This window comes from Mus caroli, chromosome 2, assembly GCF_900094665.2.
Source record: "Mus caroli chromosome 2, CAROLI_EIJ_v1.1, whole genome shotgun sequence".
Classification (NCBI taxonomy): Eukaryota; Metazoa; Chordata; class Mammalia; order Rodentia; family Muridae; genus Mus; species Mus caroli.
In genome coordinates this window covers 53,882,952-53,896,340 of record NC_034571.1, presented here as the reverse complement: position 1 = coordinate 53,896,340, position 13,389 = coordinate 53,882,952, and the positions used below count along the sequence as shown (strand labels likewise).

Below are 13,389 nucleotides of genomic sequence, written 5' to 3'. Positions count from 1 at the left end.
ACACACACACACACACACACACACACACACACACACACACACACACACACACACACACAGAGAGAGAGAGAGAGAGAGAGACCCAAGATCATTTTCTGTGTTATTTTAGAATGTAAGGTAATTTTAATACATATTCAGTGAAATTAAAACTAACAGCATTAGGCCACGCATTAGAGAAGTGGCTAGATGTTGGGTATGTGGAGACCTTAAACAAGTTAGTAGTTTAAGTGATGTATTTGTCTATCTTAGAAAATCTACTTGGCATGAAGGATGGCACCTGTAAGCTTAGCACTGTGAATGCTGAGGCAGGAGGATCACTACAGTTTCAAGGGGCTAAAGAGCAAGCTCCAGGTTAATGTGTACTACAAAGTAAGAGCCTGTCTCAAAAAACTTAAAAATAAACATGAACACACACACACACACACAATCACACACACACACAATCTATACTCCCTTAATAAGAAAAAGAGTCTTATTTAAGGGTCTCAGATCTGCAGAAGATAAGGGGTACAATGGTGTAACTCTCCTTGGTAGCTGAGTATGTACCAGATAACATAGTTAATGGTTACGGTACTTAGCCTCAATCCAGAGAGTAGCTGTACCGTTTAGGTCTGGTTGCTCTCCTGGGGCTGCTGCTGGGACTTCTGACTGAGCTGAGAGGGTTAAAGTATCTGCAAAGGGCAAGCAAGCTAGAGTGTGGGAAGCTGGAACTGAAACACGGGTATTCATTTCCTGTGTTCCATTATCTTGGAGCTGGCTGACTTTTCTTGTCCTGAAATGTTCTACTCCCATCCAAGCAGATCTAGTTCTCCACCCTCACTAGTGCAAACCAAGGAAGGATGGACCAGGAGATGGGCCAGTTGGTAAGGAGCTTGGAAGGGAGGCACAAGGACTTGAGTTCCATCTCTACTACCCACATGACAAAATGCCTGGCACGGTGGTCCATGGCATCCTAATGAAGTGGAGACAGGGTGGTCTTTGGAGCTTGCTGGCCAGTGAGTCCAGTTGACTTGGCAAGCTCTGGGTTGAGTGAGAAACCCTATCTCAAAAACTAAGGTAGAGGGCTGGAGTTGTTAAGAGCGCTTGTTGCTCTTGTTGAGGACCCAGATTAGAATCCCAGGGAGTCTGGCAACTGTCTGTAACCCCAGGCTCAGGGGATCTGATGCCCCCTTATCATATTTGAGACATACATGGTGCACCTATGTACATGTGAGTAGGGTGCACATACATATGTGTAAGCAGAACACAGAAAGAGATAAATCTTTAAAAAAATAAGGTGGGGAGTGGTCAAAGATGACTTCAGTATCAGCCTGTGGCCTCTACCCATGTACATGTGCGTCCACACACACAACGAGGCACAAGTTAAGACCTTGAAATCTGTACTGAGAGAACTAGATAAAATTTCCAGATATCAAATTTGTTTAATATTTAAAGTTGTAAGTTTTTATCTGAAATTTAGGTTCCACAAGTCATATGGCCTGTGGACTCTATTACTTGGTCCCAGGAGTGTTTGCTGTCACTTTTCTGGTGAGCTTTTGTGCAATTATTTGTAGGCCTTATGATATATTACTGTCTTGCAATGGTTTGCCAATGGTTAGCTTAGTGAAGGGTGTGTCAGAGTCTAGTACAGGTATCACCCTTGCCTGAGAGTTCAGTGTTCCGCATGGGGCATTGGTTCCCTCAGATCACCAAAGGAACACACAGCTTCCCTTTCTGGCAGTTTATAGTCTCTAATGTTAATGCAGCCTCTCAAATAGAAAGAGTCAAGCTGGTTGCTCCAGTGCTACGTTTGTGTGTAAACAACTCTGTTCTAAAGTGAATTCGTTGTTGTCGTCATGAAAATGCACCCATCCCATCCCATCCCCCCAAAAGGAAAAATGCCATGGTGGGGTGGCACACATCATTGATCCCAGCACTTGGAAGGCAGAGGCGGGCAGATTTCTGAGTTTGAGCCAGCCTGGCCTACAGAGTGAGTTCTAGTACAGCCAGAGCAGCACAAAGAAGCCCTGTCTTGAAAAACAAACAAACAAAAAAGTGCCCGCCATGCATGTAATAGTGGCCCGTCTGCTCTTAGAAACAAAGGCTTGGGGAATGGCTTGCTTGGCTGGTAGAGCGCTTAGCTAAACAAGACCAAGAGGCTGAGTTTGATCCCCAGAAACCAGGTTTAAAGAAAAGCTGAGCACAGCATGCATGTGTGATCCCAGTGCTGCAGAGGTGAGGGTGGATGGATCCCCCAGCTCACTGGCCAACCAGTCTAGCCTACTAGGAGATCTGCATCAGTGAGAGATACGCCTCATAATGGAAGACACTTAAGGCTCACCTCTGGCCTTTTTGTACACACACCCATACATATGAACATATATACTCACATGCACACACATATGCACACCCTCCCCCCTTTCTGATAAAAGCTCCTTGCTGGCTAATAGAGAAGTGTCATTTAAAATAGCCTTTCACCTTTATTCACATATATAAATTTGATTGAAAGGTGATGACTCATATACCTGTGAGTATCCTCCAATATTACAACATTCATTATGAAAACTATTTGGAAATAGTGTAAAATATAACGATAGGCAAAGCAACCCCACCAAACTACAACGTGACTTGTTAAATATGCTGCTATTTCAGTTGCATAAAGTACCTGTAGTCAAAGAATAGAAACTTGTGAGATGAAAAATAACAGTCATCAGCATTGTAATAGCTACTTTTTCCTTATGCCATTTCAAAACTAAAGTACACATCAGCAACAAGTATCAGATTTAGTTACATAAACAAGGGGCACAAAAATATAACAGTTTTGAATGCCCACCTAAAGGTATTGTCGTTTTACTCTAAAGATGACTATATCTTTAAAATGTAGTAAAAAAATTATAAAGATTTATTGATCATTGCTGGATTAAAAACAAAATGTTCATTTCTTCCCATTTGCCTGACTCAGAGACTCCTCATTTCTGAACTTTAGGGCCTCCTTGCAGGTCCAGGCTGGCCTCTCTCCTCTGAGCGGCCATTGCTGCTACTCGCCCCTCATCTCCCAACTGCTGTCTTAGGAGTCCTTCTGTGCTGAATACTTAGCACGTGTAGTGGCTTCTGCGTGCCCTGGGTACTCAGTGTGCCCCGCTGCCAAGAACTGCAGGGGGTGCTGCCCGTGCTCATCCCATTGTGTCTGCCCATGCTAGGGACTCAGCACATGGCTTAGATCAATGAGCAGATGCACAAAATTAAATCCAATGACCTGTTCCTACTCTATTCGCTTTAAGGTTATATGTACATTTTAGGACGATACAGAAATTGATTGAGATCATGTCTGTTTCAGATGTAAATTGGAGTCTGAAATAAGATCTTGTCTCAATGAGGAGAGCATTGGAAATGAATGTTTTTGTGAGCTTATGAATTTTGGTGAGTTTTCTTCCTTCCTTCCTTCCTTCCTTCCTTCCTTCCTTCCTTCCTTCCTTCCTTCCTTTCTTCCTTCCTTCCTCTCTCTCTCTCTCTCTCTCTCTCTCTCTCTCTCTCTTTCTTTCTTTGAACGTCCATATAAAGGGGAATTTTATTTGGAACGATGAAAGTTGCCCCTCCCCCTCTCCTTCATGTTCTTCTTGTAGTAATACCTGTCTGGTTTTTTTTCTAAACAAATATTAAAAAGTGTAAATTAATAATCTGTTCTTTACCTAGAATAATAATGTCTCCTCAACTCGATTTCACTTCACACAGAGAAAGAGCTGTCAGAAGAGTGGTGTGTGTACCTTACAGCTGTCATTGACCCTATTCAGCAGCTGAGAACGGGCCTGAAGAGATGGTGCCACACTTGTCAGAGTGCACCCTGCCATGAGGGCTCAGAGGCAACTGAGGTTCTGGAAGAGGTCAGCACCTTGCCTTATACAAACACAATGTTGGTTTGGAGAGACAGCTCAGCAGTGAAGAGCACTTGTCTCTCTTTCAGAGGATCTGGGTTCGATTCCCAGCACCCACATGGTAGTTCACAACCCTCTGTAACTCCAAGATCTGACGCCCTCATGAGGACATACAGGCAGGCAAAACACCAATGCACATAAAACAAAATAAAGCATGATGTGATTTTTTTTTTTTGTCTGAAATAGAACAGTTGAAGCAAACACCTGCCCTGTGAGGCGAAGTAGAAGGCTCCTCAGTATCATCATGTGTTTGAATACGTCTGGGCACCCTCATTTTAACTCCCCCTCCTGCCTTCATCCTTGCCCCTCCTACATGTATTTTCAGATCTTGGCCCAGGACATGGCGATCAAGTTGTCTAATTACTGAATTTTCCTACAGATTCTTCGTAGTCCAGTAAGCCCACAACCCCCTCCACTCAGTCCTCCTTCTTCAATCACATCTCTTGTATGACACTGTCCCATATCATTATGTGGTTGGTCCTATATGTGCCTTTTACATGTCAAACCTACTCCTGTCTCAAAGCTCGGAGGCCAGCTCTTCTCTCTGTCGGGCTGATGGCCCCATCTGCTCTTTAGTTCTCTCCTGACCAGAGAAGTCTCAGTTGTTCCTAACTGGCTGCCCTGGGTTCACACCTCTTTACTCCTCTGCATGCCTCTGTGTGCCCCTTGCTTGCTAGTTTGTTATGCTAGGTGTAGGGTCTCAACTTTCATCCCTCTACCTGTCAGCTATGCTATAATGCTATAGCTATTCTTCTTTCATGGATAATAAAAAGTTTTAGCTATGCCTAGCTGTAGGCTAGTCGCAAGGATGCTTGAGAGTGAAGGTGTGATTGAAAACTTACCATCAACAATTCCAAACTGAGAAGAGAGCTTGCTGGGACCATTACGCCATGAGCCCTGTTTTGGTAAAAGGTCTGGACTCCTCACCGAGGCTTGCTTATGTGACGAGCCTTGGCCGTCTGGCTGCTCTCTTCACAGACCTTCTAAAGGATTTCTCCCTCCTCTGATTTTTCACCCCCTACTGGCTTCCGAGACTGTGCCTTTCAATAGAAATAATCTTGGATGTGTTGCGGTCATTTACGTGCTTACTGTCCACATGCTCTGTCCTCTAGGTTGACTTTGTCAAGAAACAATCCATGGCTGCCTTTGAAAGACTTCATCAGGAGCAATGGCACTTAGAGGAAGACCTTTTGGACTTGAGTGTGAAGGTCTGTGTGATGCGACTGCTGATTTTACTTGGTCACCCACTTTGAGTTTTCGTTAAATAAAATAACCATTTCTTTAGTTACTAGATCACTCTTCAGAAGAAAAACCTAACTTGCTCAGCGAACAGCCCATGGAGTTAGTAACGTTGGACTGCCCATACCCTGATCTGAAATCGTCAATCCTTAATGAGTTCTGTAACTTTACAGAGAGATATCAAGAGAAACTTGAAGATTTTGATCTGCAATTAGAAGACATTCGCAGGTGATCAAATATAACTCTTGACTCTTGAAGGACTGTGTTTGAATTTGTGTTAAGGGTCACTAGACTTTTGATTTTACTGTCTTCTAATTACATGAGATTGCAATATGGTCAATATTGTTTTGGCCTAGTTGAATAAAAAGAATGGGTCTTATTTTACTTCATTATGATGCTGGGGATATAACCCAGGGCCTTGTATATACTTGGTAAGTTCTCTTACAGCAAGAATCCTCTGGCTGCTGGTGTTTGAGACAGGGTCTCACTCTATACCATGTGCTGGCTTGGCAATGGCTTGCAGTGTCCTCTGCTCTCAGACATATGGTCTTCTTCCTTAGTCTTCCAAGAGCTGGAATTACAGACATGACCATATACTCAGCTGGAAAGAATGTTGTATGTTTACTTTGCTTTTTCTTGCTTTCAAAATATTTCCTTGATACCAAGGCTTGTAAGAGTTTTATTGGGCCTGGTATAGTGGTGCACACCTTTAATTCTAGCCCTTGGAAGGCAGAGGCAGGTAGATTTCTGTTATGAAAAAAACAGAAGGGTTCATAAATCATAGGAGCAGTCTGTATATTACCCACAATGCTTCTAATATAAATGATTATGTGTTTTATTTGATGACTCTTTATTGGAAACTTCCTACTAGACAGTGATCTCTGTTAAGCTTCTTTGAAAGAGGTTCTAGATTAGTCAAGAAGATGGCCTTGCCTCTTAGACAACTAGCAGTATTATAGGGAAAGAAATATATATATATATATATATATATATATATATATATATATATGCCCTAAGCAAATATTACATACAGACAGTAAGTGAAGAAAAGAGGAACATTCTGGCAGTGAATAAGAAGATAAAGTCCAATGAGTTTTCAGGGGTGGTTTCTTGGAGGAGAGAAGATAACTTGAATTTAGAAGTGGTTTGCGGTAGTCATCTGCAGCTATGAGCACAAAGGCATACAAATATACTCTCTAATTAGCAGAGTGAATGACATCCTTAATTACAATACTAACTGAACTTCCAATTTATCAGGATCTTGATTTGCTATAATGAGACTATTTTCCTTTATGCTTCTCATAATTGGGACTTAGAGAATTCTTGTGGTCTGAGTATGTGCACATGTGTGGAAGGGTGCACATTATTTATTTATTTATTTATTTATTTATTTATTTATTTATTTATTTATTTTTAGTTTAGTTTAGTTTTGATAGTTTGAATCAGGGTTTCACTATGTAGCTCAAGTTATTTGGGAACTCACTATGTAGAGCAGGCTGGCCTTGAACTCACAGAGAGCCATCTGCCTCTTACTACTACGTGCTGGGATTAAAGACCTCTATTACGATGCCTGGCTGAGGGTGTATACACTTTGCAAGGATTATTTGTCTATATTATCATCAACTGAAGCCAGTGCGATCCGAGCATCCAAAATGCAGCACTAAGAACTTTCCTAATTTGATACAAGAATTACCCAAATTCCATGCTGTCCATTAGGGCCACAGTCTTCCTCAACACTCCTTAACTCATTGGGTTTTTAACTTTACTTAATTGATATGTAACACTTTATCTCTATACAGAAGCTTGTTGGAACCTATTCAGTCACAAAAATAAATCCCCTTCATCATAATAGATACATCACATTATATATGTACCTGTATATAATGTACACAGTGCACACATTTTACTAGTTATTTGTTGCAGCAGTGAAAGGCTGAACAAAAACCATAAAAGGACCGACTAGGTTTGTAGATTATGTCTGTAGAAGTTATTTTATAGGTGAAAAGGAGAAAAATGCACATTTACAAAATGGACAGTATTCAGGCATTACTGCAAGTGTAGAACCAAGAGGGCAATCTACAGTGCATCTAGTAGCAGGGAGGAGGGAGCTTCAGCACAGTCACCCACAGATTTGCCTTCGAGTGTCTGAGGCAATGTTCAGAACCCAGTAGCATTCACTGGCTCTGGGGAGGGAGACTTCGTGTAAGATCACAGGGACTCAACATCACACTTGAGTAAGAGAAATAAATTTTTAAGAGGGAAAAATATAACAAAAGTAAAAATATTAAGCAACAAACAAAAATGTTGGTAACATGTCAGATTAAAGATATTAAAATACTAATATGTAAAGATATTTTGCAAATTAATTGAATAATAAACAGCAAAGTAGAAAACAAAAAAGGAGATGAAGGAGGAAATTATTTCCTTTTCCTGCAAATATTTACTTAGTGTTTACAAGCATAAATCAGACAAGATTCTCAGTACATGTTTTCTCAGTGTTCTATTGCTGTGATGACACACCATGACCACAGCAACTCTTATAAAGAAAAGCAGTTAATTGGGACTGGCCTATAGTTCAGTGGTTTAGTTCATTATTGTCAGATAGGAAGCATGGTGGCATACAGGCAGGGATGGTGCTGGAGAGGTAGCTGAGAGTTCTATATCTGGATCAGCAGGCAGCAGGAAAAGAGAGAGCCAGTGGGCATGGCTTATTCTTCTGAAACCTCAAATCCTACCCCCATGACACACTTCCTCCAACAAGGCCACACCCATTCCAACAAAGCCACACCTCTTAATCCCTGTCAAATAGCATTACTCCCTAATGGCCAAACACTCATATATGAGCATATAAGGGCTATTCCTTTTCAAATCACCACATTTGTGATTAAGTTGATAACATATAAAAGTGCGGTTCATAAGGCAAATATGCTCACAGTATTAGAAGCTGGTAAGTCCTACAGAGGCATAGGTTAGAGTCAGAGAACATACTAGGATTTTAGAAGGCAGATTACAGTTGTGGAAAAAAAAACCTTGGGGCTAGGTTTCAGTTGGACAATGACATGATGAGAAATCATGAAGTGGGTTGGGAGAGCTGGTCATGCAGACATTGGACATAAGAACATCATAGTCCATGTTCATTGAGATGTATGAGTGTGCCCAACAAGGGTCCAGTGTCCAGGAACCCAGGGATAGATCAGCAGAATATTTGGATGAGGTTCAACCGATAAGAGTGAATAGTATGCTATTATTTCTGTTGAGTGTGTGTGTGTACTTTTGTGCATATGTGTGTATCTAGCTGAGAGTTGAACTCAAGGACTCATGCATGTTCAGTCAGTGATATACCATTGAACTCCATCCTCACTCAAGAAGTAGGGTATTTGGAGATGTTTTCTAATCTCATCTTTTACATAAGTGTCCTTGAACCTCTCAACCTTGCTAACACTGTGAGCCTTTAATACAATTCCTAATATTGTGGTAACCCCAAGCATAAAATTATTTTCATTGCTACTTCAAAACTGTAATTTTGCCACTGTTATGAATCATAATGTAAATATCTGATATGCAGGCCCCTGTGAAAGGGTTGGTTATTCAACACCCAAGGTGGTTGCGACCTATTGGTTGAGAACCATTGTCTTTGTGTCAAGTAGAAGAGAGCAAGAAGAAGCCCTGGTTCATGTTGTGGCAGCATCACTTTGGCAATTGTTGTGCTTAATGATGGAGTGGGGAGGGCACAAGGAAAGACTGGACACACAGGAACTTGTTAACCTGTCATTTGAGGTGAAGAAGTGATAGATATCCAACTTCGACTCTGGTTTCCACATGTGTGCACACACTGAGAATCTTTATATTGGGGGAATAATATTTGTCTCTTCAGAAATAATATCAGGGAAAAAATCATTAAAATGAAATAAGTATTTGACTTCAGTGCTGTTAGATATTAATTTTTCTCTTCACATTGGTAGCAAAATCCTCAAGACTACTGTGCTGGTTACTGTTTTGTCAAACACATTAGCTGATGACATGGTGGTGGGAAGCCTTTAGCTCTTGGACACCATTTGAAGGTAGAGCAAGGCATCTGCTAGTAGAGTCGTAAAAGCCTAGGGAACTGCGGTAGGAGTTGCCTGCTGCACCTGGCTTGTTTGGATTGGGTATCTAAGAGAATGGAAGTAGGAAGGCTATCTAGTTGAGGGTAGGAAGTTTAAGTGTCCAGACTTGGATATGCTGAGTTTGGGGAAGCCATTTTGGGCTTTGTGAGTTCAGAGTTCAGGAAGAAGATCTGGTCTAGAGTTTTACCTCGTCAGTCATTTACATGAGATGACCAAAGCAATGATCCAGGAAAGAAAAGAGACCAAAACTCCTCCCCAGACAGGTGAGCAGGGCAGTGTCAGAGAAAGGAAAAGAGAGAAAAGCAACAAAAGATAGACAGACAGACAGACAGACAAATAGGTGATAAATAGATGATAGATCAATAGATGATAAATAGACAGATATAGGTAAATATAGATAGATAAATGATAAATAGATGATAGATGGGCAGATGAGAGATAGATGCAGAGAGACAGAGAGAAAAGACAGACAAAGGAAAAGCAGCCTATACTATTTGTAAAGGAGGTGATGAACCACTGAATAAATGCTGCATATGCCAATGATTAATACCTTTTTGGCTCTAAAGGGAGATAGCTGGGATACACTTTCATTGGAAAAGAGGATATGAATGGCTAGTTGGAGTGGGTTTGAGTGAGTGGGTGGAGAAGGATAGAAGAGAATGAAAGTGGACAACTTGACAATTTTTTTCTGCCCAGGAGAGCAGCAGGGTCTCTTTTTGCTGTTGAGTTCTCCACTCTCTTATGTTTTCATTTTACTTAAAATAGGTATAAAAGCAATGTAGTTGATGCTCATGGGGATAATCTAGCAAGGTGTAAATTTTAGGGGAAAGGGAAGAAAGGGGGGACGGAAGGATGAAAGAGATGGGGAGATGAGGAGGGGGAGAGGGAAGGAGAGAGATGTTCAGGGACTGAGGAGGCTTAGGATCAGCACTGGGCGATTCATGTCTGTCAGAGCTAAGGTGGGGGCAGGTGGTGCATAGCATGTGATTCAGATGCTGGGGATGAGATGTCACAGTGGCCTGGGATTTCTCAGTTGTTATTCAAAACACAAATGAGTCAGAAATGTATGACCCTCTCTACTTATCAAAGAAATGGAGAATAAAACAAAACTCAAATACTTACCTTATAAGAATGGCCAAACAGACAATAATTTTACCCAGGATTAAAAACCGTCTGAGGGAAATGGCTATTTATATATAATTAGCATGTGACCTTTCTCAAAGCCACACGATAATTTGTCAAAGGTGGTGATGGCACCAGAAACCTATGGGGCCAGGGACATGGTTCAGTCAGGAAAGTGACTATAAAAGATGGGCATGGGGACCTGAACTCAGATCCTGAGCAACCACATAAAAAGGCAACTATGGTCACACATCTGAAATCCTCACACTGGGGAAGTGGAGACTGAATGATTCCTCGTCCTTAGAGCCAGCTAATCTTAAATAACTGGTGAGCTTCATGTGCAGTAAGGAATCTTAGCACAAAATATATGATGAAGAGTGCTTAGCTATTCAATATCAACTTCTGGTCTCCGCATCACACATGGGCAAGCATGCACACACACACAAGCTTTATATTGGAGGAATAATAGTTGTCTCATCAGAAATAATAATGAAAGAAAAATTCTCTAAATTGAAATAAATATTCTGCTTCAAGTGTACTTAATATTAATTTTTCTCTTCCCAGTGCTAGCAAAATCTTCAAGACTTCCTGTGTTGGTTAGTGTTTTGTGAACTTGACAGAAGCTAACATCATCATGGGAAAGGAACCGTAATTGAGGAATTGCCACCATTACATTGGACTGTGGGCATGTCTGTGGGAACATTTTTTATTATTATTAATGATGGATAAGGGAGTACCTGTTTCATTGTGGGTAGTGCCACCCCTCAGAGGCTAGTCCTGGGTTCTATAAGAAAGTAGGCTGACCACACTATGGAGAGCAAGTCTATTGGGTAAGCAGAACTCCTCCATGGTGTCGACATAGTCCTTGCCTCCAGGTTCTTTGGCTTCCCTTTATGACAGTCTATAAATTGTAAGATGAAATAACCTTTTTCTTCACCAGGTGGCTTTCAGTAAGCCACTTTCATGCTTTCATGGTAAGCATCACCATGATAATAGAAAGCAAGAGAAAGCAATAGAAAGCAAGCTAAGACATTACCTAAACAGCGATGCATTAGGCAGCAGTGGCATCTGTCATGCTGTGTCCATTCAGCACATTGCGACACTAATTCTAATCCATAGGGATTTTTTAATGATACAAATAGCTGTGACATGTGTTATGAAAGTACAAAGTAGGCCACAAAGTACTTTATATAATGTAAGTTCTCTTGCTGTTTCTTAAAGCATGACATATACATCTGTACAAACACAGCAAAAAGACTGGAAACCAAGTCATTCAAATAAACAATAACCACAGTCACCCCAGGTAGTGAAATTATAAACACTTTCACATATTTGCTTCTTATTTTCTAAGGCAAATCACAGGTTTAGCGTTTAAGTTAAAAGTTCAATAGATCATTGATATTTAATGAGTACCTCTTGCATGATATGACAAGTACCCATGACCTTAATCGTTGCTTTATCTCATTTTAATGGCTGGGTTTTGTCAGTTGAGACACCCATTTGTAAGCTTGCCTCTTGGGAGGCAGAAATGAAAAGACCGTGAACTTGAGACCTGCCTGGACCACATAGCCAGATCCGGTCTCAAGGGATGGAAGAAAAAGGGGACAAAGGAAGCTGTTTACACATTAAATCAGTGCTGTTTAGAGAAAGGAAGGCCATTTCCCTAGTTTGGAGCCCTTAGTAATTCAATAGATGAGGTCCTTTCTGTCTGTCTAAATAAGAAAGCTGTTTACACATGCCAGGAAGCTGGTCAACCATCTTGAATCCTAGATTGGAGATGTTTAATGAGAATATGTGAGCCAGATATGTAATTAGTTTTTTTAACCAGTTGCACAAAAAAGTTAAAAAGAAAAAGGCGATAATTTTCAAATACATTGCAATGAATATTTCCAAAATATTATAATTGCAACACTCAACATATATTTGAGAACTACTGATGAGCCATTATACCCACTCCTTTTTCATATAGCTTGTGAAGAAGCATGCTCATAACCCAGACCATGTTATCACGGACATTTCCAGCCACACACATGTGCCTGGTGGCTAGCATCTTGGATAGCACAGCTTTAAAGGATGGTCTAATTTACCAAAACACACTATAAAAACAATCTGACTACAGTGGAGCCTCACCCTTCATCCATCATGCTGGCAAAACACTCTGTATTCTGCTGTGGTGAATTAGGTCTGCGTGTCATTAAGAACAGGAAGGAGAGTTTAATTGCATCTTTTAGACTCAAAAGAGAGATCACAGCTTTAATATCCTTATATTTAGATGAATTAATCATATAGCTGAGACATAATTGTGTGATTGGCCCATTCAGTTGCTTCAGAGATGAAGTCAATATGTAGACGACGGCAGCAAGATCACAAGTGATTTATAATTTATTGTTGATAGGTATATTAAATTTTGTACTGTTGGCTCATAATGAATATTCTGAGATCTGAATCTGACTGCTTTAACAGTGAGCTCTCACAAAATAGCCAGTGCTCTAGGATCATGCTTTTCAACCTAATTATTTCGATTCATCATATTTTGTTAGCACCGTCCAAGGTGTTGCTTTAGTGCTCTGTGAACATTTCAAGTTTGTCTATTTGTCTCTGAATTCAGAAATGATTACATTACAGAAAAAATTTAAAAATAGAGATAGGCAAAGAGAAGAAATGAAGTTAATACAAATCCAAGAGAGACCCTAGAGTAACACTTTTGTTTATGAAAAGGAAAACTCTATTAGCATATCCACCGCTTCCCTAGTTCGCATTCCATCTGTTGCTATTCTGCTCAGGTTCCTCACTTTTGAGTAGTAGGTATTCTACATTCTGATATTCTTTTAGAAACTTTGAAATGGCTGGCCTGTCACTGGTATGTATATATATATATATATATATATATATATATATATATATATATATATAAACATAAAATGATTATTCTCTTCAGTTGGATTTCAGAAATGGAGATTCTGAGTCAAAGAATATTGTTAAGAATATTGTTATATTTCCTTCCAGAAAAT

General features: G+C 40.4%; 1 protein-coding gene across 2 annotated transcripts in view; it reads left to right on the top strand.

Annotated features, from left to right (window-relative positions):
* Positions 1-13,389, top strand: part of LOC110289584 (coiled-coil domain-containing protein 148) — a 147,389-nt gene that overhangs the window by 97,857 nt on the left and 36,143 nt on the right. Inside the window, exons 5-8 of one of the 2 annotated variants that reach the window (XM_029474370.1) lie at positions 3,317-3,399; positions 3,712-3,860; positions 5,024-5,119; positions 5,197-5,378. In XM_029474370.1, coding sequence (XP_029330230.1) covers positions 3,317-3,399; positions 3,712-3,860; positions 5,024-5,119; positions 5,197-5,378 — 510 coding nt within the window. Of the gene's footprint in view, positions 1-3,316; positions 3,400-3,711; positions 3,861-5,023; positions 5,120-5,196; positions 5,383-13,389 lie in introns of those variants that run through there. The other variant, XM_021155863.1, reaches the window with a different exon arrangement.